Source organism: Heterodontus francisci, chromosome 1, assembly GCF_036365525.1.
Source record: "Heterodontus francisci isolate sHetFra1 chromosome 1, sHetFra1.hap1, whole genome shotgun sequence".
Classification (NCBI taxonomy): domain Eukaryota; kingdom Metazoa; phylum Chordata; class Chondrichthyes; order Heterodontiformes; family Heterodontidae; genus Heterodontus; species Heterodontus francisci.
In genome coordinates this window covers 94,544,551-94,570,328 of record NC_090371.1, presented here as the reverse complement: position 1 = coordinate 94,570,328, position 25,778 = coordinate 94,544,551, and the positions used below count along the sequence as shown (strand labels likewise).

The 25,778-nt window shown below is 45.5% G+C and overlaps 1 protein-coding gene across 3 annotated transcripts in view; it reads right to left on the bottom strand.

The window, feature by feature from the left end:
• The window catches only part of itga2.2 (integrin, alpha 2 (CD49B, alpha 2 subunit of VLA-2 receptor), tandem duplicate 2), a 260,388-nt gene that overhangs the window by 142,907 nt on the left and 91,703 nt on the right, over nt 1-25,778 (bottom strand). Inside the window, exon 1 of one of the 3 annotated variants that reach the window (XM_068032773.1) lies at nt 3,696-3,827. The exons of the other annotated variants lie outside the window; for them this stretch is intronic. Coding sequence (XP_067888874.1) covers nt 3,696-3,772 — 77 coding nt within the window. The 5' untranslated portion in view covers nt 3,773-3,827. Of the gene's footprint in view, nt 1-3,695; nt 3,828-25,778 lie in introns of those variants that run through there. 3 annotated transcript variants of the gene reach the window in all.

The window sequence follows — 25,778 nt, the reverse complement described above, 5'->3', positions numbered from 1 at the left end:
CAAAGCGGCAGGGGTCTCACCATGCGAGCTGGAGCTGGATGTGGGCACGGGGTGGGGTGACCTAGCTTTGGCATGTGGCGGGATCCGGGGCCACATTTTACAGGCAGCTGCCAATTAAGTGGCTACCATCGGGGCTGCCGTTCAATTAAGCTCAATAGCTCAGCAGCGCCACTAGGAGAAATGGCCACTGCTGGGGCTACTCCTGAAGGAAGAGACTCAGCAATGGATGTGCCCCCTCACAACAGGGGAGTGGTGTCTTGGGATGCTGGGGCCAGTCAGGCAAGCCACAGCGGAAAGGGGTGGTGGTTGGGGGTCACTGAGGGCAGGCGGCACCGATGCCCCGGGAGCTGCCAGGGTTTACCTGGCAGTCTCACAACTCAGTGAGGTGGTGAGTTCCTGAGGCTGCAGGCCCAGTCAGAGGTATCCAACAAAATTAACACTGATGAGGCCTGAAGCTGGTAGGCTTCTTGGAGCGGAAGGGAATCCCCTCCGGATGAATCGTTTGGGTCGCGAGTGCAGCCTTTCCCATTCGCTGCTGCGTTTTGGGGGCACAGAGCCTCCACTTCCAAGGACCCCCCCCACTCCCCCACAGCCTGCAGCCAGGAGGCTGTCTCCACTGAACTGCCGTGATTGGCCCTCAGCGAGAGGCCGCTCCGACACTGGAAAGATCCTGGCGGAGTCCTCCCCATTCCCCTCAATAGGCCCTTAATTGGTAATTATTGGCTACCTGCCACTCCCAGGCAAGTAATTGCTGCCTGGAGGCAGGAATGTGTCGGCCTCCTGACTTGATGTGGAAATTTTCAATTTCCCTCCCAGTCCCACCTTCAACCCTGTCTTCACAGGTCTCAGAAGATTCCACCCTATTAATGCATCCAAAACTTGATTCTTCATTCACAATTCAAGCACTACATTCTTTTTTTTTTGCACAGATGTTAACATATATAAAATAAAGTAAAAATCTACATACAAGATTGTGCGTTCGTATCTATTTGAATTTTTCTGATTATCATGGCTATTCTACCATGTGGAAGCTGCTCTCACTTCACACATACGCACAAAAATACATGTACCCCATGGCACACACATTCTAACTTGATCAAAAAAGAACCGTGGACAGGTTTTCTCCACCACAGTCCATGAACACCAATACCAACTTAGCATCCATTGTTGCCCCAAATTATATCATATATTTCAGCAGAGACTAGAGATTAAACCTAATAACTTCTTAGTATGTGCCACACAGTAAAAGGCAGGGGGCCCTGAAACTCAGCAGGGTTTTTGCTAGTTTCCTGCTGAACCTATGGAGAGAGAGGAGACTGGATGAGTCACAATAGAATTTTAGAGAAAGTGCATTTAGCCACTTAGTCACCAGCTACTATTAGGTAGCCACCTTGAAAAGGTCAAGGGTAGAAATTCCAATTGGTGAAGTTAATTTATGAGCGCGTGCATTACATTCCAGTGTGTACTATTTTTACTTTATGTTAAACAGTGAACACTTGCGCAAAACAGTGGAAACAGGAAAGTAGTATCAGTGTATTAAGCATTCATAATTGGACTTCACATCAGAATTCCTACCCTTAAAAGCTGATAACCATGTTGAAGGTTGAAAAGTTGCACTCAATCTAAAAAACTTGTAAACATTAGTTTGCTCCGAGATTAGCGGGCGTTATGGACATTTCTTTGGTGCCCAGCTTTTCTGCATTTCAGCTTTACAATATCTCACTAAAATTAGAGGAAATCCATTCTTGATTTTTTTTCCAAAATATACTTTATTCATAAAAATCTGTAAAAAATACGTGACAAAACAGTTCTAAACAGCACCAAGTAAAAAATTACAAACAGTGCAAAGGAGGTCAGTTTCCTTCAATGCAGGAGTGAGTTGCCTCACAGCCCTTCCATTTCATTTTTCATGCCATATACATTTTACAGCAAACGAAAATTTTCCCGATACAGTTTGAGGGGTTTTCCATCAAGCGCTCAGTTCAGCTTGGTGGGGGGGACCTTACACTGTGGTCTTTCCCCATTGAGCCTTTGCTGTGGCTGCCCCAAGCTTTAGTGCATCCGTCAGCATGTAGCCCTGGACCTTGGAATGTGCCAGTCTGCAACATTCGGTCGTGGACAACTCTTTGCGCTGGAAGACCAGCAAGGTTCGGGCAGACCAAAGGTCGTCTTTCACCGAATTGATAGTCCTTCAGCAGCAGGTGATGTTTATCTCGGTGTGCGTCCCTGGGAACAGCCTGTAGAGCACAGACTCCTGTGTTACAGAGCTGCTTGGGATGAACCTCGACAAAAACCACTGCATCTCTTTCCACACTTGCTTTGCAAAGAAACATTCCAGAAGGAGGTGGGCAACCATCTCTTCCCCACCACAGTCACCTCGAGGGCATTGTGCGGAGGGAGTGAGACTTCGGGTGTGCAGGAAGGATCTGACGGGGAGGGTTCTTCTCACCACCAGCCAAGCTACATCTCAATGTCATGCATTAAAAATTGTGTAATTTGAAAGCTGTGTAACATATTTGGTAGTTCTTCAGTCCCATGAAATGTAACAACTTCACTGTAAGGTCATACTAAGAAATTCAGAGTTCCTGTGGCGAACTAAACTCAGCAATTCATTAGAAACCATGAACCACCTTTGAATTCAGCTGCTCACTGTCCAAATATCCTCAGGGTCTGAATTATATCAGCAAATCTTGGTTTTCAATGTCAGCGAGTGCCTTGCTGGCTGCCCGAACTGTGGCTGATAAAATGATGATAGGGTGAAGATAACGTAAATGTGGTGAGAAGCTCGCTGCTAGAATTTTAACCCTATGCACGCCCTGTTCTCATCTGGTGTGGGTGCTAAATCTGTTTCTTATGAACCATCATTCTTCAGAGAGTTAGGAGTGTAGAAAGAAAGGAAGGATTCAGATTTCTTTAAATCCTTTTTCCCCTGAAGAATCTGACTTGATGGTATCAACATAAGAGATTAAGAACAAATTGCATTTATAAGCCTTTAGAAAAATTTTGCAAGGTGTTTTGCAGAGGTGCAATAAAAAAAAATAGCTGCAGAGATTAAGATCTGAACTATGGGCTGTCAATTATTTATCTTAACAGTTTCAGATGTGATATGCGAAAGCTAAATGAATACGGAATCCACAATACCAGTTTGTGGACAGGAGAAAAAGTGAACAGACTTATTCCAAATTGGAATCTTCTACTTAATAGAAATTATTTGGCCTATATCAGACACGAGAGAGGAAAATCACAATAAATATTTAATGGACTTTAGCATTGAACAAAAGCAGATTGACAGCATTTGACAAACTGTCAGGAAACTACAGTTGATTCATTTAACATTATTTTGTCATAGATCAGTTTGGCAGACACGGTGATTCTGTTTGATAAAGTGTTATGTACAGGAATATTGCTATGTTTTGGGGAGGATAGTTGCAGAGATGCTTTCAGTTTAAAGTCCTTAACCTTAAAGGCCTGCTCAGGTCTGCAAAAAAAAAACCCGACCCAAGCCCGACAGAACCACATCCGACCCGAGCCCGACCCGGCCCGAGTCCTTCCATTTTTCCCCGCTCCTGACCCGACCTGACCATCAGTTAACTTACCTACTGTTTTTCACTGTTGTTGATTTGCACAAGTTTAAAATAACTGTAACAAAACCACCTTCTTAGTCCAAAAATTAAATTAACAGCGGAGCCACTTACTTGTTATAGAACGTGCCCGACCCGAGCCCGAATACCCGACCTGGAAGTGCAACCTTCCTGACCCGAGCCCAACACATGTCATCGGGTCCTGTCGGGTTTGGGTCGGGTAACCCCTTACATCTCCTGCAAACATTTCTCCACAGTGGAAACTCTGTATGACACTCCTGTACCAAACTGCTGCTCTGTAGACATCCATAGCAGATGCCTCAGCCTATATCCTGACAGGGACCATCACTGTTAGACAGCAGCTGATCTCCATTGTTTCTCATGAAGATGATACTTTTAGAACCAGGGTGGCGATAGCTGAGTTCACCCACTCATAGGAAACTGGCAGTTTGCCATGGAGCAGCTGTTCAGTGTAGAATTACTGTTTACAGTCAGCCATTTGGAGCAAAATCTATTCCACAACCTAAGCACCAGTCCTTTTATCTGAAAGTACTTCCCTCTAATAATGATTTCCTTTAAGATTGATAAGTTATCATGTTAGAACATATCTCTCTGCAACATTATTCTTAACCCTCCTGCACCCTGTTCTGAATCTAGTCATGGCATGTAGATGGAAATGTCTTCTAAATTTTGCCAGGAAGTTAATTTAAGTTCCTTTTTAACTCCAAGCATGAAGTTACCATAAACCAGTGCTACATAATGCCATTTTGATAATTTACCTCTGTGATGTCACACAGTACAAAAAGAATAAATTTGTAATACCGTGCAGCATTGGTAACTGTGTGCTGAGGCCTTGAATTTCCTCCATATTTATGCTCAGAGAGACAGAAACCAGGGAGCAAACCAATCATGTAGGTTAAAAGATGGTGGCAGTTTGGGTGTAAATGAGTTACATCGGGGGATCAATACTCCCAAATCGCCTTGAAGTTTTACAGCTGCCTTTTGATTGTTTCGCCTGACCCTATCTCTGCTGATAAAACTGGTTTGTTCTCAAGTTGCAGAGCATCACATGTGCATTTCCTCCAGCTGTGCTTGCTAAAAAGGTCTTATCTTGTAACCACATTCTCAGGTGCAGCAGGAAACAATGTAATTTCAGGGTATATAATTGTTAATGTTTAGAATTGTTTTAAAGTATAGCTTCACTGATGTCTACACTATATTTTCTGGTTTGTAATGCATTTTATAGCATAATTATAATAACTTAAAGCACAGAGCAGGCCATTTGGCCTATCACACCTATGCTGCTTCTTTAAAAGTTCAGTCATGTTGATTCCCACACCTCCAGAATGACGATCATTTAAAATGAAGCTCATCCCAAATGGGATTTAAACCCACAATCCCTATTGCTCAAAGCCAATGCCTTACCCAGTGGGACACTGGAGTTCCATTATGAGTCCTGTTAAAAAATTGAAAAACTGACTCGATTGCAGGTTCTTAAACATGTATGTCTACTGTGCATGAATGATTGTTGAATGAGTTGAAACTTTAATTTTCATACATAAAGAAGCAAAATGTATTCTGTGAATTTGGCGCTTTCCTTGGGCGCTGATTAATGCTCGTTTTTATTATAATTGGAATGGTTGGGAATTCCGCTGTATGCTGAGATTGGGAGAATGGGAGATAGGCACATTTTTGTGTCTAACTTCTGGGAGCAGTAGAGTATTTGAGCTTGGAGATGACAAAGGCATTGATGAAGGTTTTACCCGCTGATGGGCTGAGGTGGGAGGAGTGACAGAGGTGATTGTAAGAACTAGGTGTCTCTATGATTAGCTTAAAATGGCTGGTGCGGAGTACGATGGACTTGTATGGACTTGTTTAATACTTAGAATCAGCTCAAGAGCTGAGATGATGGATCTGTGTTAATTGTATCAATTAACAACTGATAACCATGACCAGAACTGAAGGAGGATCCATATATGGCAAGATATACAGTAACCCTTTGGAAAATACGAATGATACTGCAAGCTTGAGAAGAGAACAAAGGACACTGCAGTGGAGTGGATAACTGCCGACTGCTGAGAACTACTGACCAGTAACATAATAAAGCAGAGGCTGACGATGTACCAAGATAAACACCCTGGTCCTCCCAACAACTTGATCACCCAAACTTTGGCCTGTACTCCATGGTTACAAGCATTGCATTAAACAGTTTATATTGTCGAATGGCAACCAATAAATTGGCTTAATTAATGTCAGTCTTTAATTTTTATTATTATGAAAGTCTTTGGCCCAATAAACCAAAATTTAGATCTTACAATATATTTTAAAAAATGAATCACATGTGGTGGATGTTATCCATATGGATTTTAAGACAGCATTTGATAAAATACCACATAAAAGTCTGGTTAATAAAATTGAGGCTCATGGCACAGGAGAGTCAGTGGTCAATTTGGTTTTTAAAAAATTGGCTGACGGACACAAAACAGTGAGTTGTGGTAAATGGTTGTTTTTCAGACTGGAGGATGGTAGACAGTGGTGTTCCTCCAGGGTCAGTGCTAGGACCACTGCTTTTTTTGCTATATATAAATGTATTTCTCTCTCTCTCTTTGTTTTTCTCTCCAGCAAAGTCCCAGGAAAACCACAGTGGCAGCATCCAAACCTCAAGACTATAGAACTTTACAGACGACCACCAAGCAAACAGATGAAACCTCCTTTCAACCTTCTGGTACTAGAGAAGCAAGTCTAAAATTGTGCACGTGGCCCCCAGCGAGGACTCCAAGATTTTTACTTCAATCAAGGACATTACCTTAAGGACATTAAGGACAGTATTTGTGTTCCATTTATTACCAACTCTACTTCACCCTCCCAATTCTTTCTTCCCCTCTGTATCTATTTGTATGTGTGTGTGCCTCTCGTATGAATGTGAGTGTGGATGTGTCACATATTTTAGTAATTTTAATCAGGCTAGAGTGATAAGGTTAGTAAACTTACATCTTTTTTATTTAAACGCAAGAAAACTTGTCTGATTGGTTCATTTGCAATTATATTCAAGAACCAGTGAGCAAGGGCTCACTGAGGTGGTAAGCTAAAATCACTGTGTTTTAAAAGATAAACCCTGTTACGGCCAGAAGCAACAAGAAAGGAACCTGAGACAGAGTGAATAGGGAACAACTGTTCCCACTCATGAAAGGATTGGGAACGAGAGGGCACAGATTTAAAATAATTGGCAAAAGAAGAAAAAGTGACATGAGGAAAAACTTTGTCACACAGCAAGTGGTTAAGGTCTGGAATTCACGGCCTTAGAGTGTGGTAGAGGCAGGTTCAATCGTGGCATTCAAAAGGGAATTAGATGGTTATCCGAAAAAGAAGAATGTGCAGGGTTACAGGGAGAAAGCTGGGGAGTGGCACTAGGTGAACTGCTCATTCAGAGAGCTGGTGCAGACATGATGGGCTGAATGGCTTCCTTCTGAGCTGTAACATATCTGTGATTCTGTAAAGAGGGTGCAGGAACAGAGGGACCTGGGAGTGCATATGCATTGATCTTTGAAGGTGGCAGGACATATTGAGAGAGTGGTTTACAAAGCATATGGGATCTTGGGATTCATAAATAGAGGCATCGAGTACAAAAGCAGGGATGTTATGCTGATAAAACTCTGTTTAGGTCCCAACCAAAGTATTGCATCCAGTTCTGGTCACCACACTTTAGGAAGGAAATGAGGGTCCTTGAGAGGGTGCAGAGGATATTTACCAGAATGGTTGCAGGGATGGAGGATTTTAGTTACAAGGTTAGGTTGGAAAAGCTGGGTATGTTCTCCCTGGAGCAAGGCAGATTGAGAGGAGATATGATTGAGGTGTACAAGATTATGACAGGCTTTGATAGGTTATACAAGGAAAATCTGTTCTGATTAACTGATGGCACAAGTACTAGGGGACACAGATTGAAGGTTTTGGGCAAGAGATGCAGAGGTATGTGAGAAATAAATTTTTTAAGCAGTGAGTGGTAATGACCTGGAACTCGCTGCCTAGGAGGGTGATGGAAGCAGAGACAATCAATGATTTCAAAAGGAAATTGGATGGTCACTTGAAGGAAATAAACTTGCAGGGCTACGGGGATCGAGTGGGGGAGTGGGACTGACTGGATTGCTTCGCAGAGAGCCGGCATGGACTCAAAGGGCCGAATGGCCTTCTTCGATGCCATAAATGACTCTATGACTATGCAATGTTGCTCATTATAAATAAAGAATATAAAGAAAGAGTTTTATACTTTGTAATGCATACTGAATTATTTTGTTAAGGTGAACATGTGTCTTGTCAAGGCTAAAATGTCTAATTGCCATTCAATAGCAACAACAACAGCAACATGCATTTATTTAGCAACTTTAATGTAGTAAAATGTTGTAAGGCACTTCATAGGAGCATTATGAAATACTGACAATATAAAAATATATTATAACAGGTGACCAAAAACTTGGTTAAAGATGTAGGTTTTAGGGAGCATCTGAAATGTGGAAAGAGAGGTTGAGAGGTCAGAAGCTCATGACAGGGTCAAACAGGATGCTGAGGTTGCGAATAATCTCGCTCCGCCTCGGACAGTGACCAGGAAGAGGGATGGAGTCGGGGTTATGCATGTAGATGAGAAATAGGAGGGGGCCAAGGATAAATCTTTGGGGGACTCCAGAGGTAATGGTGCAGGAGCAGGAAGAGAAGATGTTGCAGGTGATTCTTTGGCAATGACTGGACAGATAAGAATAGAAGCAGGCGAGTGCAGTCCCAGTCAGCTGGATGATGGAGGAGAGGCATTGGAGGAGGATGGCACGGTCAACCGTGTCAAAGGTTGCAGACAGGTTGAGAATGAAGAGGAAGGATAGTTTACCATGGTCATAGTCACATAGGATATAATTTGTGAATTTGATAAGGGCTGTTTCATTGCCATGGCAGGGGCGGAAACCTGACTGCAGAGATTCAAACACGGAGTTCTGGGAAAGATGGGCAGGGATTTTGGAGACAACATATTCAAGACATAGGAAAGAAAAGGGAGTTTGGAGACAGGATGGTAGTTTGCAAGGACAGATGGATCAAAGATTTTCTGAGGAGGAAGGTTGATGATGGTGAATTGGAGGGGAAGGGAACAGCACCTGAGGAGTGGGAACCATTAACAATATCAGTTGAAATGGGGGCCAGGAAGGGAAATAGGGTGGTCAGCTGTTTACTCGGAACATGGTCGAGGGAGCTGGGTCTCATGGACAAGATGAGTTCAGAGAAGGCATGCAGTATATAGGAGAGAAACTAGAGAAAGATGGGAGTTCAGGCCTAAGGCAAAGGGGAAACTATGGGGAAGTTTGGCCCGGTGGGCTAGGGGAAAGGAGGTAAGGAGGCTGAATGGATACTCTCAATCTTAGAGACAAAGAAATCCTTGAGATCCTCACACTCGTTGGAGATGAGGTGTGAAGAGGAATTTCAGAAGATAGTTTGAAGTGAAGAAGAAAAGCTGGGTGTTACCTTTGCATTCCAGGATGATCCTGGAATATGTGAGCAGTTTTGGCAGAGAACAGGACCGATAGTGTTTATGTGGTCCAGCCAGATCTGGCGGTGAATGGCTAAACCAGTTGTCTGCCATTAATGTTCAAGACTGTGTCCCTTGGACATAATGGAGCAGAGATGAGGGCTGTACCGTGGGGAAGGACCAGCATGAGAGACAGTAATGATTTCAGTCGGGACAAGGGCATCAAAGGTGAGTGTGAGATTTGTAGTATAATGTGCATAAGCTATTGCTGGGTAGATTATGTATACAGACCTTAAGCATTATGTTACGGCCAGTTGAGGAGGGGGTCTCAGGCTCCCCTCTTGTCCTTCCTCTTATTTGACCGCAACGGGGTTTATTCCTTTTAAACAGTGGTTCTGCTTACTACCTCTGTGAGTGTTTTAACTTTTTCCTTTACTGTGATCTTGAAAGAACCAATTGGACAGGTTTTCTTGAGTTTAAACAAGAAAGAAGTAAGTTTATTATACTTAACAATCTAACCCCGATTTAAAAATACTAAAAAATATGCTATACATTCACGCACGCATTCACATGAGAATCACACACACGCACAAATAGATTACAGAGCGAGAAATAGATTTGGTGGTTGGATTAAAGTCCAGAATAAATGGAACTTAAATACACAGTCTGTGAAATGGATGATCCGGTAGTCCTCGGCTGAAGCTGTATTCTTGAAGTCCTCACTGGTCGAAGTGCATTTTGTGATTGACCTGCTTTGCTCCGGGTTTTCTTGAAGGCAGAATTGTAGTTGTCGTTCTTCACCTGGTTATTGCTGTAGCAGTTTGTAGGCTTGGAGCATCCATAGTCGCGGACACTTTTCAAACTTGATATTTTCTGTGGAGAAAGAAAGAGAGATAGGGAAGCACACAGCTTTCTCTGCTGCTGCACACTCAGGGCTGAATTTTATTTGGGCTCCGCGCTGTGTGGCGGCACCCTTTCAAATCAGCGCGAAGCCCGCATTTAGCGGCCGCGGCAGAGCCCCCGCAATATTACACGCGGGGGCTCATTAGCATCACTGCGCCGAGCCTCCCCCCCCTGATATTAGGTGGGGAGAGGTGGGACATTCGGCACAGTGAGGAACCCGTTAACAGTTCTGCAGCAGGTGCAGGGGCCCTATTTTAAGCGCCCCAGCACCTGCTTCCTGACAGCTGTCAAAGAAATACTTACCTGACTGCTGAAGAGTGGGGCTGCTGTCAATCTGGCAGCAAAGCAGAAAGTGCTGCAGAAATCCAGCAGGTCAGGCAGCATCTGTGGAGAGAGAAGCAGAGTTAACTTGTCTAAGTTCACAGATCTGAAAGTTAACTCTGCTTCTCTCTCCACAGATGCTGCCTGACCTGCTGAGTGACCCCAGCACTTTCCGCTTTGCTGCCACATACTTACCCTGCTGTGTCCCAGTGTCCTGTGAAGTTGCGATCCTCTTCTTCCACTCAAGTGTAACATTCCTTCTTGTAGGCGTGCTGCACCTGGGTGAATAATCTTAAATTTGCACATTCCAGGATGTGAGACTTAAATAGACTATAAAAGGTATTACAGAGGCTTACATAGAACACACTGACACAAATGGGAATGCACGGATGTCACAGCAATGTAAATACGTCTTTCACTAAATGTTCCTCACCAACATGTGTGTCCTTTTCTCTGTGTGAATGATGTGTGCCAGCATGTAGCGCCAATGTCACATCCCTTTGCACCGTTGGTCCTTCAGGAGAGCCAACGTATGCAATAACATCATTGCCATGCCACCATTACTCATGAGCATCTCCGCGGATGCAGTGAAATGGACATTGGTTCTTATGGAGCAGAGAGCCTTTATCTGATAAGCCACTTCCGTACATCCCTACCTCACTGCTAGCTCTGGGTGCAGAGCCTGGGTGCCATCTCCCCTCCCATGCATCTTTCATATTGTAGGTCCTCAGCCTCCTCATAGTCCGAGGAGGAATCTTGTTGACATCTCTCCTCATCATGACAGGCCTGGCCCCTATTGGGTGCGTAGTTGTGCAGAGAAGCAAAGAAAGGAGCTGGCCTTTTCAGCCCGTAGTACAGAGCATCACCCTATCCATACAAGCATTGGAGGTGCTCTTTCAGCATGCCGATCTCCTGCTCAATGGTGGCTCATGTAGCTCAGTAGCTGGCATTGTATCTCTCCTCTGCATCAATGGTGGAGTCTCTCACTGGCGTTGGGAGTCATGTCTGTAAAGGATAGCCCTTATCTCCGAGAAGCCACCCATCCATCTGAGCTAGTTCAGTGAACAGCGGTAGCAGCAGGGACTGGCGCAAGACCTAGGTGTCATGGCAACTGCCTGAGAAGCGGTCACACATTCGCTGCAAGCATCTGTGGTGATCACATACCAGCTTCACCTAGATTGAGACGGCTCCTTTAATGGTGACGTCTGCAGGTGGTAACCTGGTGGGAGGCCTGATGGCCACATGAGTGCAGTCTATGAACATTATAACCTATGGTTCTCCTGCAATGGTGCCAGAACCAATAGCCCTCTGGACCTGGCTGTGAGAATCCATCCTGAAGTAGACATCCTCACTGGCCCTCCAGTGCAGGGCATTAGTGACCTCCCTGATGCAGCGGTGCACTGCTGACTGTGTGACCGCACAGAGGTGGGCCTGATAATATGAGGAACAAAGGCATGGGATGTCCACCGGAACCCATGGGCTGCAGGTTATCCTTAAGCAGGGCACAGAGACGTGTGACCACCCTCTCGATATGCGCATTGTCCTCTGACACTGGTGCTCTGACATCCGATGGCATGTCATGTGAGGCCTGCAGATGCACAGCAACCGTAATGGCGTGCTCCCCTTGGGAGCTGCTGTTCACGACCAGGGGCCTCTACGTGGATCACACCTGCCTGTTGGTATTGCCTCTGGCGTATACGGATCCTCACGTGCAGAGAATCACACAATGTAGGATGAGCCAAACCTATTTCCATGTGATAAATAAAGTTGAACCCTGCATGTATTCGAAGGTTCCTAACAGGGCATGGATTGGTGTTGACGGGTACATCAGCTGCTTTCCTGGATCAACTATGTGGTGTGCCATGGCATTGCCCATCTTGGCCAACACTCAGAGTGGCACAGCATGACCGCATCAAGATCCTACCATCCGAATCGATTACCCCCACCATCCATAAAACCTTAATGCTCCGACCCTTTCTGGCACCCTCCCCACAATAGCCGAGTGTGCTATTGCTCCCTCACAAACACGAATAAATGCAGAGCATACACTGTTTACAGAGAGAAGGTACACAATACCTCCCTTCATGCCTGCAGAGCTTTCCATCCACAAATCCCAGACCCTCTCCCTTTCAGAATGCAGAGTGAGACCCCTGTATATCTCCCCTCCATCCTCCCTTTCAGAATGCAGAGTGAGACCCCTGTATATCTCCCCTCCATCCTCCCTTTCAGAATGCAGAGTGAGACCCCTGTATATCTCCCCTCCATCCTCCCTTTCAGAATGCAGAGTGAGACCCCTGTATATCTCCCCTCCATCCTCCCTTTCAGAATGCAGAGTGAGACCCCTGTATATCTCCCCTCCATCCTCCCTTTAAGAATGCAGAGTTAGACCCCTAAATATGCCCTCCCTCCTCCCTTTAAGAATGCACAGTTAGACCCCTGTGTATCCCCCCTCCCTTTAAGAATGCAGAGTTAGACCCCTGTGTATCCCCCCTCCCTTCCGTAATGCAGAGTTGGACCCCTGTACATCCCCACTTCCCTCCTCCCTTCCGTAATGCAGAAGGAGGAACCGCTGGCTCTTCAGATCGTGAAAGGGATGGCACGTGACGGCGGCACGTGACGGCCGCCCATTCAACGAAAAATCTGGCAGTGTCGGTGGAGAGGTGGCGGGCTGCATAATCAGCAAAGGTTGTAATCATTACCATATGTTGATTGTGGTGCCACTGCTGTGCGGCGGGGGGGCTGCAACAAGGTCCCGCCGCTGGCGGTAATATGCAGCAGGCCCTTCTCAACGTCACGGGTCGAGGCGGGCCTTTCTCCGCAGCATTTTACCGGCGGTAAAATGTATGCTCTGCATTTATTCGTGTTTGTGAGAGGGCAATGGCACACTAGGCACCCTGCGTGTGGGGAGGGTGCCAGAAAGGGCAGGAGCATTAAGGTTTTTATGGATGGTGGGGGCAATCGATTTATCTGGTAGGATTTTTTCCCATTAAAAGTCTAATGTAAGTTTCCAACCAATGAAATTAATATTTCTCATTTGGCATATGGGGTTTTCTTGACAATTATCACAGGATGTAATGTCATGAATCTGAACCTCGTGTTGCTCAGTGTTAATGTAGATGCCTTAGAGATAAAATCCTATAAATAAACTCCTTTTACTTTGACCCAAAGTCTTCTGTCCTCATTTAATGTTAATAGCAACTGACATGATTGAGCAGATCAAATGCTGCAGAACTATTATGGTGAACGAAAAACAAAAGGCTAGACTGTTGGAAATTCAAAAGCACAGTTGTAAGTGACATGGGAGGGAGTATTTTCCAGGGGTGGACACAGAAGGAAATAGTCGGTAAGGTTAGAAACTAATTGCTGTTCTAGTTGTAGGTCAGGAATTTGGTTTTCTTTTTCTTTCTTTTAAATATGATTGTCAAGTCAGTCAGAGATTGCAGACATACTGATTCCTTTATTAATTTTCTCTTATTTGATAGAAGAATTTTAATTCTAAGTGACTGCTTTTCTTTCCTTATAGTTTTTCATAAAGTATGACTATGAATTTGATGGTAAAGTGATGGATAGACGTTGAGTATTAGATGTACAATTTTCATAATATTACCAGCAGAACACACAGTAAGTTGGAAATAAAAACATAAAGTGCTGGAAATAATGCTGGCAGCATCTGTGTAGAGAGAAAGACAGTTAATATTTCTAGTCGATGACCTTTCATCAGATCATCCCACCCGATTTTACGACCCCCCCCCCTCTCCCCACCCCCCAGTCTGCTCCCTGGGGGGAGGGGGTTGCGCAAAGTTCCAGCCTACGCTTTCTGTGCATATCAACGCATTGCTCCTGCACCCACTCAGTGGTGCTGCATATGGCTCTTCAAGAGGTTGCCCAATCTCTCCTGGGAGGAGCTCATGCGCTCAAAACCCTGAGTCATTGCAGAGCACATGTGTTGCCTGTCCATGGCTCCTCAAGGCCTCAGGGACCTCTGACAAATGTGAACTTATCAACCTCTGGTTCTTGAGAAAGTCCCTCCTCGTGTGTGACACCCGAAGCACAGCATCTTTGCCCAGCAAAGCATCGCTGTGTCTGTCCTCCTTCCTCCAAGGGGTACTGCCCACAACTGACTCTGCCTCATGCTCCTCCTCCTGCTCATGCGCGATGTGAGGTACACCCAGTGCTCCCATTTCCAAGCTAGTTTGAGGCCTGATGGACGTGATTGTGGCTGCACTGGTGGAAGGTGCTGCGGAATGATGTGATGGTGCTGGCTCCGGTAGCTGCTCCCCCACTTTGTCCTTTGACATTGCGCTCACCCTCAACTACTGGCCCCATGGGAAACACAAGAAAGTGGTTATGAGAACTCAGTTTACTCATCATGTGCCCACTGCACAGCCAAACCTATAGAAGACATCGGTCGAAGAGCCAAAGTGCACATCGGTCTTCTCCGTGCCCTTCACCCCAAGATAGGTCTCGGCCTCCCATCTCCCCATTGCCCATGGCATTATCCAGTGCTACCTCCTCCACTGGCAAAAGACAGTGCAGCTCGGGCACACAACCACTCGTTTTGGTTATTTTGCAGGCATAGTGGGCTCTCGTTTCCTTCAGGATGAGGAGAAAAACATTCATGAGTTTGATGCCCTCCTTTACCTATTCCAGCATGGCATTCACATGAGCTGATGCCCTCCTCAGTGATGCCCTATTCTAAATATCGCCCCATGTATGAGGGTGGCTGCTGTCTCAGTGATACAACTGGCCACTTGATCTGACAATGTTAGAGAGACCTATGGACATTCTGTGAGTCCAGTCCACCAACATTCTGCTGCAAACAGAGCTGGTCACCCACCACCTGGGTGCTGCTTGCCACTCACCTTTCCAAACATTTTTTTTCATTCTTTTATCGGATGTGGGTGTTGCTGGAAAGGCCAGCATTTGTTGCCCATCCTTAATTGCCATTGAGAAGGTGGTGGTGGCTGCTTTCCTGAACCACTGCAGTCCATGTGGTGTAGATACACCCACAGCGCTGTGAGGGAGGGAGTTCCACCATTTTGATCCAACAACAGTGAAGGAATGGCAATATATTTCCATGTCAGGATAGTGTGTGGCTTGGAGGGGAACTTGAGGTCATTGAATCTCTTGCGGAATTGGACCCACATCCTTTGGGTCAATCCCCTGCCACTGACCTCACGCCACCTCCATTCATGCATTTTTTGTTTCCTTCAGCGCTTCGCTCTCCCAGATGGTGGGAAGAAGATATCTCTCTTGTCGCTGACAGTCTCTGTTCATGCTTCGAGGAAGGCATCTGAGAATCTGGGGCTGCCCGTGGATGCCTGCCTGCTCCATCTGTTTTTGTGGAGGTCCCCTGCTGCTTCATTTCTTCAGCGAGTGGCAAGCCCAGCCATGGCTGCCTCTTGCCTTTGCAAAGGGCCCTCCTTCACAGAGTCCCGCCTCCATGCCAGTCCCGACACCACCAACTGGGTGCCACCCGTGCTCCCTAGCCAATTAGGCCCTTTGCATTTAAAAAAAATTGTTGCATTAGCGTTGCTGTCGCAGAGCAGCATTAGGATCTGAAAACAATCTGGGGATCAGATTCCCGACCTCAGAATGAAAATTTAGGCTAAGGTGTGATCACAACATTCTCATGGTATTACACCTGTAGTTGTCATTGTCTGGGTAGTGCTATGTGACCCATTTATTGAAGGGACATAACATTAGTGATCGCCAGTCAACATATCTCGCCTTTTCTGTCAAATGTTGGTGTGATTCCTAATTTTGTCCCTTAGATGGTGCCAGAGAAATCCTTTGCTTGGAGAATAGCAAACATAGAAAGAAAGACTTGCATTTATATCACATATTTCATGACCTCAGGATGTCCCAAAGCACTTTACAATCAATTAAAGTACTTTTGACATGTTCTCACTGATGCAATGTAGGAAATGCAGCAGCCAATTTGCACACAGCAAAGCTTCTACATACAGCAATGCAATAAATGACCCAGATCTTCAATGGCTGAGGGATAAATGTTAGCCAGGAGATGTTGGTATAGGTTACTAACAATAAATTAATACAATACTAGGTGCACAAATAAAATTACAAACAGCACAATAAAGATGCTACATTGTATAGGTTCAGTAAAAGAGACAAAAGGACACATTTGCAGTAATATCGGACAGAACACCAAATTGATTGGATATATCAGAGACATCTCCTGGTAGGATACAGGAAGTATGATGGAATAGTCAAGTTTCTTAAGAATATAAAAAGTAGCCAAACCGATGGCTCTGTATGACTGCTGTGCAGAAAGTCAACAGACAAATGTCTCCAGCGACCAAACAGCAGAAAAAAAAGTAACCAATTACAATCACATTACGAGTTTTCTCTGCCAAAGTACTTTGCTACTGTTTCCAGAAAGCAACTGAGGCACTGTGCCAACCTGACAAGTGACTAGAATTTTCAAAATCAGGCTGTAAAGTACACTTAACCATCCCTCTCCACTCTTGGCAGGAAGATTGTAAGTGAAACAATGCAGAAAATCTGATTGTAAATTTGCTCAATCCACACCCTCAGAGAAGATAATTGAGGGTAAACCACCTAGGACATAATACAACCCTCAAATGAACAGGAATATCAGAACTTGAAACACAGGATCCCACGAATGCCTCTCCCAGCACCATTGAGCAAATATTCTGAAGTAGAACCACTAACTCATAGTACCATCGCCACAACAGAGCAGAATTTCTGGGGGAATTATAGTACAAATCTACAGGAAGGTCCCCCTCCCCATATGGAACAGAAAAAACATTTCTCTTCTCCCTGCTGTTCGCTCCAAAAAGCATACATACCATGAGCATACCTTAGTTCCATATTGGATTTTCCCCCACAGAGCAGAGATACCTTGTTATTTTCCCACACACACTGAGCAGAAATATGATGAGGTAGAAATTCTTCTGGGCCTGTATTTGGGTCCAGAATTTGCACTGTGCAAGCAATGCATGCCCAACTGGAAGGCCTGAGACTGGCCTGAAACTGGGCCTTGAGCCTCATTTTAATAAATTTGGTGAGCTTCTGATGCCTGTTGTGCCTCCTCAGGTAGTTCATCTGCCTCCAAAAACTAATTTTAGGTCACTTGTCTAACCAGCGGTGATGGTCAGGTAAGTAGTAGGTAAGGGTGGGGGAGGGGGAAGGGGGCTGATCATAGCTGTCAGGAGTGCCGTAGAGTGAGATGGAGTTCTCCTGCACCTCCTGACTATACATACACTTTAAAAAAAAATGTACTTATCTCTTCGGTGATGGTTGCTGGCTCTGCCAAATCCATGTCTGATAAACCTCAGTGGTACAGACCTGATACCTACTGCACTTAAGACAGCCCAATTGTCCTGCCATTTCCCTAAAAGTAGCATGCGTGATGGGCCTAACGCCTGTATTAGGCAGCCGCAGGAGATGCCTGAAAAATAGCCTGACCCAAATCTGGGTCTGAAGTTTATCAGGCATCTTCGAGGTGCAGTACCTTGGTCCCTGAAATTGAGCTGTTTAGCACTCATTGCTCCCCACCTATTGAGTATCATTATGATGACTGGAATCCCCTCTTCCACACTTTCTCCCCTTCGTTGCTGAGCATTCTTTAACTGAAAGGAGGCAACTTTCCTGACCTCCTTTCCCCATCCCCTCCATTTTAATCTCTCCATTTCTTTCCTCTCCCTCCCCCCACTTCCTTGTTGCTCTTTCTCTCTTTTCCTTTTCGTCTCCCTCCTTGCCTCTCACTACTTCACTTTCTCCTTTCCCCATTTCCTCAGCTTCCCTTCTCCTCCATAGGGTTGTTGATTCTGGTTGGCTATATTTCGGGAGGCGTCATCACATGACCTCCCTCCTCCATCCCGCCCCTCCAACACTCTTGCCATTGGTCACCTGACCCATCCATCCTCGCAGCATCCTTCCATGCCAATTGAAAAGTGGACAAACTCTTCATTCTATGATTGGATGATTGTTGACTCTCAGCCAATGTTTTTATTATTCTTTCACGGGATATGGGCATCGCTGGCTAGGCCAGCATTCATTATCCATCCCTAATTTCTCTTGAGAAGGTGGTGGTGAGCTGCCTCCTTGATCTGCTGCAGTTCACAGTGCTGTTACGAAAGAACTTCCAGGATTTTGATTCAGCAATATTGAAGGAATGGCGATAGACTTCCAAGTCAGGATGGTGTGTGACTTGGAGGGGAACTTGCAGCTGGTGGTGTTCCCATACATCTACTGCCCTTGTCCTTCTAAGTGATAGAGGTGTGGGTTTGGAATGCGCTGTCAAAGGAGCCTTGGTGAGTTTCTGAAGTGCATCTTGTATATGGTACACTCTGCTGCCACTGTGTGTCGGTGGTAGAAGGAGTGAATGTTGAAGGTGGTGGATGGGGTGCCAATCAAATGGGCTGCTTTGTCCTGGATGGTGTTGCTTTTGGAGCTGCACTCATCCAGGCAAGTGGAGAGTATTCCATCACACTTCTGACTTGTGCCTTGTAGATGGTGGACAGGCTTTGGGGAGTCAGGAGGTAAGTTTCTCACTGCAGAATTCCCAGCCTCTGACCTGCTCTTGTAGCCACAGTACTTATATGGCTACTCCAGTTCAGTTTCTGGTTAATGGTAACCACAAGGATGTTGATAGTGGGGGATTCAGCGATGGTAATGCCATTGAATGTCAAGGGGGAGATGGTTGGATTCTCTCTTGTTGGGGATCGTCATTGCTTGGCACTTGTGTGGCACGACTGAAACTTGCCACTTGTCAGCCCAAGCCTGAATATTGTCCAGGTTTTGCTGCATATGGACACAAGTTTTCCCCCGATTCTCATTGACTCCAGTTTTGCTAGGGCCTCTTGATGCCGCACTTGGTCAAATGCTTCCTTGATATCAAGGGCAGTCACTCTCACCTCACCTAACCTAACCTTTGTTTCCCACCCCTCCCCCAGTCCCCAATATTTTTTAAATGAATAAATGAACATGTTCACAGAAAATGAAAAAGATACATTTGTTAAGGCCTTTATCACTTCCTCTTGGTCAATTGCCACAGTATCAGTGAGATTAAACTCAAGGAGTATCCAACATGTTTGCTAACCTGATTCCCCCTTCTCCCTATTTCCTTCCTCTCCTCCTCTCCCTCTGTATCCCCACCTCTCTTTAGCTTTGCATTCCTGTCACTCCTCACCTCATCTCTCCTCTACCCTTCTTACGCATTGCCATTGGCCTCCATTCCTCCCCCGTTCTTAGTCCAGATTCATCCCTTCTTGACCTGATCTTGATCCCTTGATCTTTACATCCTGGGGTTAATTTTAACTAGGTGTAATTGGCAGGAATGACCTACTGGGCTCAGTAGACTTACGGACTATTCATGCAAATACTCCAGCCACTGGCAATTTAAAAGGGCCTTCCCATGAAACAGCACCTGCCTGTTTCAGGCAGTGGGCCTTTCCAATATACAAATTATGGCCCTTTAATGTACTAAGGACTCCATTTGAATTTTGAATGGACACGTGAATGAAGTATGTGCTGTGCATGGTCTGGCCATTTGTCCTGGTGTTGAGTGCCCTAATATCAGCCCTTAAAGAGTGCTCATTCTGGCACCACAAAAATACTGCAGGCCGCAGCTGGCCTGGGCTCACCTCTAACCTCATCCCAAACCTTTGTTTACCCCACCCAGAATGTACCTGTGGGCTGTTGCGAGCCACCCGGACCGAAGCCTTGAGTCTTCCTCCTTGCCCCCCATTGCTTGGGGCCTGCAGCTCACTGGCATCGTGGAGCTGAGGCCTGGGCCTCGAAATGACACAGGCCTCCCACGGGCACAACAGGGGGAGCGGGCTGCACCCTCTGCTGGCTGGCTGCCCCAAAGATAAAATCCACTCTCCTTTTGGCAATGGACTAATGAACTAATTATGTTAAAGATAGTGATGGGAACTCACACTTCAGAAGCTGAATACAGGCTCAGCTTCTAAAAATGGACACAGAGTAATCTTTAATTTCAGAGGATGAAACTCATGACCTGTGACTCACTGTAGCAATAACTACATTTCTAGTAGTGCCTGACACAAAGAGTGGACGGAAAGATGTATAGATGTTACTCATTTCGAAACCCCACCTCCAATATAACAGATACTAAATACTGAATCACCTTGCTGGATCTGAGTCAGGTTAATGACCACATAGCATTTACTGCTGAGTAAAAGACAGAAGTGCAAGGAGAGAGCCAACTGTGTAACAGCCCCGACAACTAATTTTATCTGCAGCGCCTGTGGAAGAGTCTGCCACTCTAGAACTGGCCTTTATAGCCACTCCAGGAGCTGCTCCACAAACCACTGACCACCTCTAGGCGCTTACCCATTGTCTCTCGAGACAAGGAGGCCAAAGAAGAAGAAGAAGAATACAGAGTTGGCAAAATGCTCTGACGAACAAAATAATAAGCATTACAGGGCAAATGCCTGGAGTAAAGTGTGACATTTGTTTAGGAAAGCAATTTTGAAGTTTAAACAGTATTACACTTATGAATTTGTGCAGAGAAAATATTAGTGCAGCTTGTGTAATTGAACTCTTATTTCGAAGGATGAGAGGAGCTCATTTATTGACTGACTTGACCATTTTTTCCCCCAATAATTCCTTCTCTCTTTCCATTTTCCCACAGCCTCCCTCATACTGTGATTGGAAGTGTGGGCTCATGCTGTTCCCAGGCTCTGTCAATGTCATGGTAATCTGCTATTAGGATAGTTGTGAGAGCATCAGAACAACCTAGGTGACTTATTCTTTGATTTACTTTGCTTATATCCTGGGGCAGTGAATGAAGGGGGAGCAAGAAATATGTAATTTTCATTCAGTGCTTTGTTTTCTGGAGGGCCCACCCTAGAGTTGAACTCATTAGGTGAAGAGTTGCCAGTACAAAGTGGTGATCTTAACCCCTGGTAACCAAAACAACTCAATGTCCTCATCTTCATCCATTCCACATTGGCTTTGTGTTAATTTTAGAACCATGGAATAAAAGGAGGAAATTTTGATTTTAATTCTCATTGAAAAATACTGAGTTCTACCAATTATAAATTGTGTGAACTCATTAATTACAATTGAATATTCCAAACCATTAGAGTGAGGAATAAATGATGGGAGTTGTTTGTTTCAATTTCTTTATTGCCAACTCGATTTGTCACCACTACATGCATATTTTCACTGGTAAAAGTCTGGACGACAGAATTTCAAAAAAATTATGGGGATGCAATAGGGCCCAATAGCGCCCGTCATTGGATGCTATAATGCCTGTGTTAAGGTTCCAAAATGTGTCTGTGACATGCACACACATTCCTGATGCAGAGACCACTGGACGCTATATTGGTAAAAGTGCTAACACGCTCACATCTAGGGCTGAATTTTCGCCTTGGGTGTAGGAAACAGGAGCCGGGACTGTTTCCAGATTCCGAACCCGCCCCCAAGGGGGAAATAGTCACTGACCTGAATTTTAACTGGGGTGGCCCCTTAATTGGCATGGAGTCAAGTTCCCTGTCTAGTTAAAGCATGGGCTGGTTCTCGAAGCTGGTGGGCCAATCAGAGACCTTCCAACTTCAGAGGAGCACCCAGATGCAGTAAAAGGTAAGGTAATAGGAGGGTGCCTCTCAATCACTTTTTAAAAAATTTAAATAAAAAGTACAGAAAGCAGCCAGGTCATGACTGTGGGGGTGAGGGAGCCCTGCTACACGCTGCACCCCCACCCGGGCAGACAGGGAGAGCCTGTAGGGCTGCCTGGAGTGCTGGCACCCTGGCTTGCTTAATAGCCTGTCCGCCTCGTGGGGGCGGCGGCCCTGTCAGGCCCCAAACCCACATTAGCCAAAATGGCTGACGCCAGAACGAGGTCTGGAAATCGGCACACCAGCCAGCCTCGTAATCTTTGGGCCCCATCCTCCTCCATTCCTGACCTGGGCAGGGCCTGAAAATTCAGCCCCTAATGTCTGCAGAAACATGCAGAATGCCAGATCATAAATGGACCCTGATTTGATGCCAGCGCTGCCATTTGGAGCTCCACGGTCCAGCCTACACCCTCTCTTAATCCAGCTCACACAGCTGAATACAATGTTAAGCAGCAGGAAGGACCACCCACCAGTGCTACTTAATGGGATCATCAACCAATTACAGTTTAGTTGCTGGTTTATTTTTTCAGGCAGTTGCTTCAATTCTACATGTTTTGAGTTCTTTCTATAGTTTTTAAAAGTTTGAATCGTCTACAGGCAGTGGTTTGGTAGCTGCTGTTAACGGTAGATTAATTATATTGTTAAAGATACACAGGCGAAGGGCATTGTTTAAATAAGGACTTAGAGCAGATATAAAGAGAGCCTGCTGGGACACGGATGATTAAAACAGGAGGTAGAGATATGTAATGCTGCATTCTGTGAATAAACTGACTATCAAGAAAAGGATCTGTGTCTAGCTTCATTCTTCACCATTTGGCTTGGAGTCGATTAACAGTGAGATACAGCTTAGAGATACAGCACTGAAACAGGCCCTTCGGCCCACCGAGTCTGTGCCGACCATCAACCACCCATTTATACTAATCCTACGCTAATCCCATATTCCTACCACATCCCCACCTGTCCCTATATTTCCCTACCACCTACCTATACTAGGGGCAATTTATAATGGCCAATTTACCTACCAATCTGCAAGTCTTTTGGCATGTGGGAGGAAACCGGAGCACCCGGAAGAAACCCACGCAAACACAGGGAGAACTTGCAAACTCCACACAGGCAGTACCCAGAATTGAACCCGGGTCGCTGGAGCTGTGAGGCTGCGGTGCTGACCACTGCGCCACTGTGCCGCCCTGAAGTACTTTTTTTGCTGACTTCCAGTCTTCTGCACAGGCCAGTTGCTCTCAGACATAGGTACACTATTAGGCCTTCCGCTTGAAATTGAGCATGATTTGGAGAATGAGGAGAGCCCACTCAGAGCAGGATGGGATGTTCAGGGAGATATTCTCCTACCTGAACCTCAGTGATGGCCAATATTTGAGACATCTGCTCTTCACTAAGGAGATCATCACTGAAATCTGCCAATTGCTGCAGTCACAACTCCAATCTTAGAGCTAGACAAGGACTGCACTGCCAGTGGCTATGAAGCTGTCTGTGGCTAAATCGAGCCCAAGGATCGAGGCCCAGTCTCTTACCTTCCGGGAGTGGAGCTCCTCCAGCACGGCGGAGGTTTGAAAAAAAAGCGAACAGTGACATCACAGGAGAGCTGCAAGGTGATTGGTTGGTGAGTCACTGCTGTTAGGGAATAGCTCGAAATAGCTGGGTAAGTATCTCAGGTAAGAAAAGTTTAAAAATTTATTTCAAATAAAGTAAGTAGTGTTTTTTTTTTTGGGAGTTCTGTAGTAACGAGGACCAGGGAAGAAGGGCCCGAGAGTAATTGATATTATTGGACATTAAGATCTTCCAGAAGGTTTAATTTAATTTAAAGGGTTAAGTCATGGCAGGAGAGCTCAAAGCCGTGGTGTGATCCTCATGCTCCATGTTGGAAGCCGGGAAAATTTCCAGTGCCCGGGGCCAGCATGTATGCAGGAAGTGTGTCCAGCTGCAGCTCCTGGAAGCCCGGGTTTCGGAGCTGGAGCGGTAGCTGGGGACACTGTGGAGCATCCACGAGGCGGAGAGTATCGTGGATAGCACGTATAGAGAGGTGGTCACACCGCCGCCTCAGACTCCACAGGCAGGAGGGGAATGGGTGACCATCAGGCAGAGCAAGAGGACTAGGCAGGCAGTGCAGGAATCTCCTGTGGCTATTCCCCTGCAAAACAGATATACTGCTTTGGATACTTTTGGGGGGAATGGCCTCTCAGGGGAAAGCAGCAACAGCCCAATTCGTTGCACGGTTGGCTCTGCTGCACAGGGGAGGAATAAAAAATGTGGGAATGCAATAGTTAAGGGGATTCAATTGTAAGGGGAATAGATAGGCATTTCGGTGGCCGCAAAAGAGACTCCAGGATGGTATGTTGCCTCCCTGGTGCTAGGGTCAAGGATATCTCAGAGCAGTTACAGGACATTCTGAAGGGGGAGGGTGAACAGCCAGTGGTCGTGGTACACATTGGTACAAACGACATAGGTAAAAAAAAGGATGAGGTCCTAAAAGCAGAATATAGGGAGCTAGGAAGTAAGTTGAAAAGTAGGACCTCAAAGGTACTGATCTCAGGATTACTACCAGTGCCACGTGCTAGTCAGAGTAGAAATAGCAGGGTATATCAGATGAATACGTGGCTGAAGAGATGGTGTGAGGGGGAGGGTTTAGATTCCTGGGGCATTGGGACCAGTACAAACTGGATGGATTACACTTGGGCAGGATCGGGACTGATGTCCTGGGGGAGTATTTGCTAGAGTGGTTGGGGAGGGTTTAAACTAAAATGGCAGGGGGATGGGAACTTTTGCAAGGAGTCAGAGGAGGGGGGGATCAAAGACAAGAACAAAAGACAGTAAGGGGAATAAGAAAAGTGATAGGCAGAGAAATCAAGGGCCAGAATCAAACAGGGACACAGTGAAAAATATTGGGAAGAGGACAAGTAATGTTAAAAAGACAAGGCTTTAACGCGTGGAGCATTCACAATAAAGTGAATGAATTAATCGCGCAAACAGATGTAAACGGGTATGATATAGTCGGGATTACAAAGACATGGCTGCAAGGTGACCAGGGATGAGAAATGAATATCCAGAGATATTCAGTATTTAGGAAGGACAGACAAAAAGCAAAAGGCGCTGGGGTTGCATTGCTGGTTAAAGAGGAAATTAACGCAATAGTGAGGAGAGATATTAACTCTGACGATGTGGAATCTGTATGGGTAGAGCTGAGAAACACTAAGGGGCAAAAAACATTAGTGGGGGTCGTATATAGACCCCCAACTGTAGTGGTGATGTTGGGAATGGCATTAAACAGGAAATTAGCGATGCATGCGATAAAGGAACATCTGTAATTATGGGTGACTTTAATCTGCATATAGCTTGGGCAAAACAAATTAGTCACAATACCGTAGAGGAGGAATTCTTCGATTGTATACGGGATGGTTTTCTAGACCAATACGTTGAGGAACCAACTAGAGAACAGGCCATCCTAGACTGGGTATTGTGTAATGAGAGAGGAATAATTGACAATCTAGTGGTGCGAGACCCCTTGGGGATGAGCGACCATAATATGATAGAATTCTTCATCAAGATGGAGAGTGACATAGTTGATTCTGAGACTAGGGTCCTGAATCTTAGTAAAGGAAACTACAAAGGTATGAGGCACGGGTTGGCTATGATGGATTGGGAAACATTACTTAAAGGGATGACAGTGGATAGGCAATGGCAAACATTCAAAGAGCGCATGGATGAACTGCAACAATTGTTTATTCCTGTCTGGCGCAAAAGTAAAATGGGAAAGGTAGCCAAACCATGGCTTACAAGGGAAATTAGAGAAAGCATTAGATCCAAGGAAGAGGTATATAAATT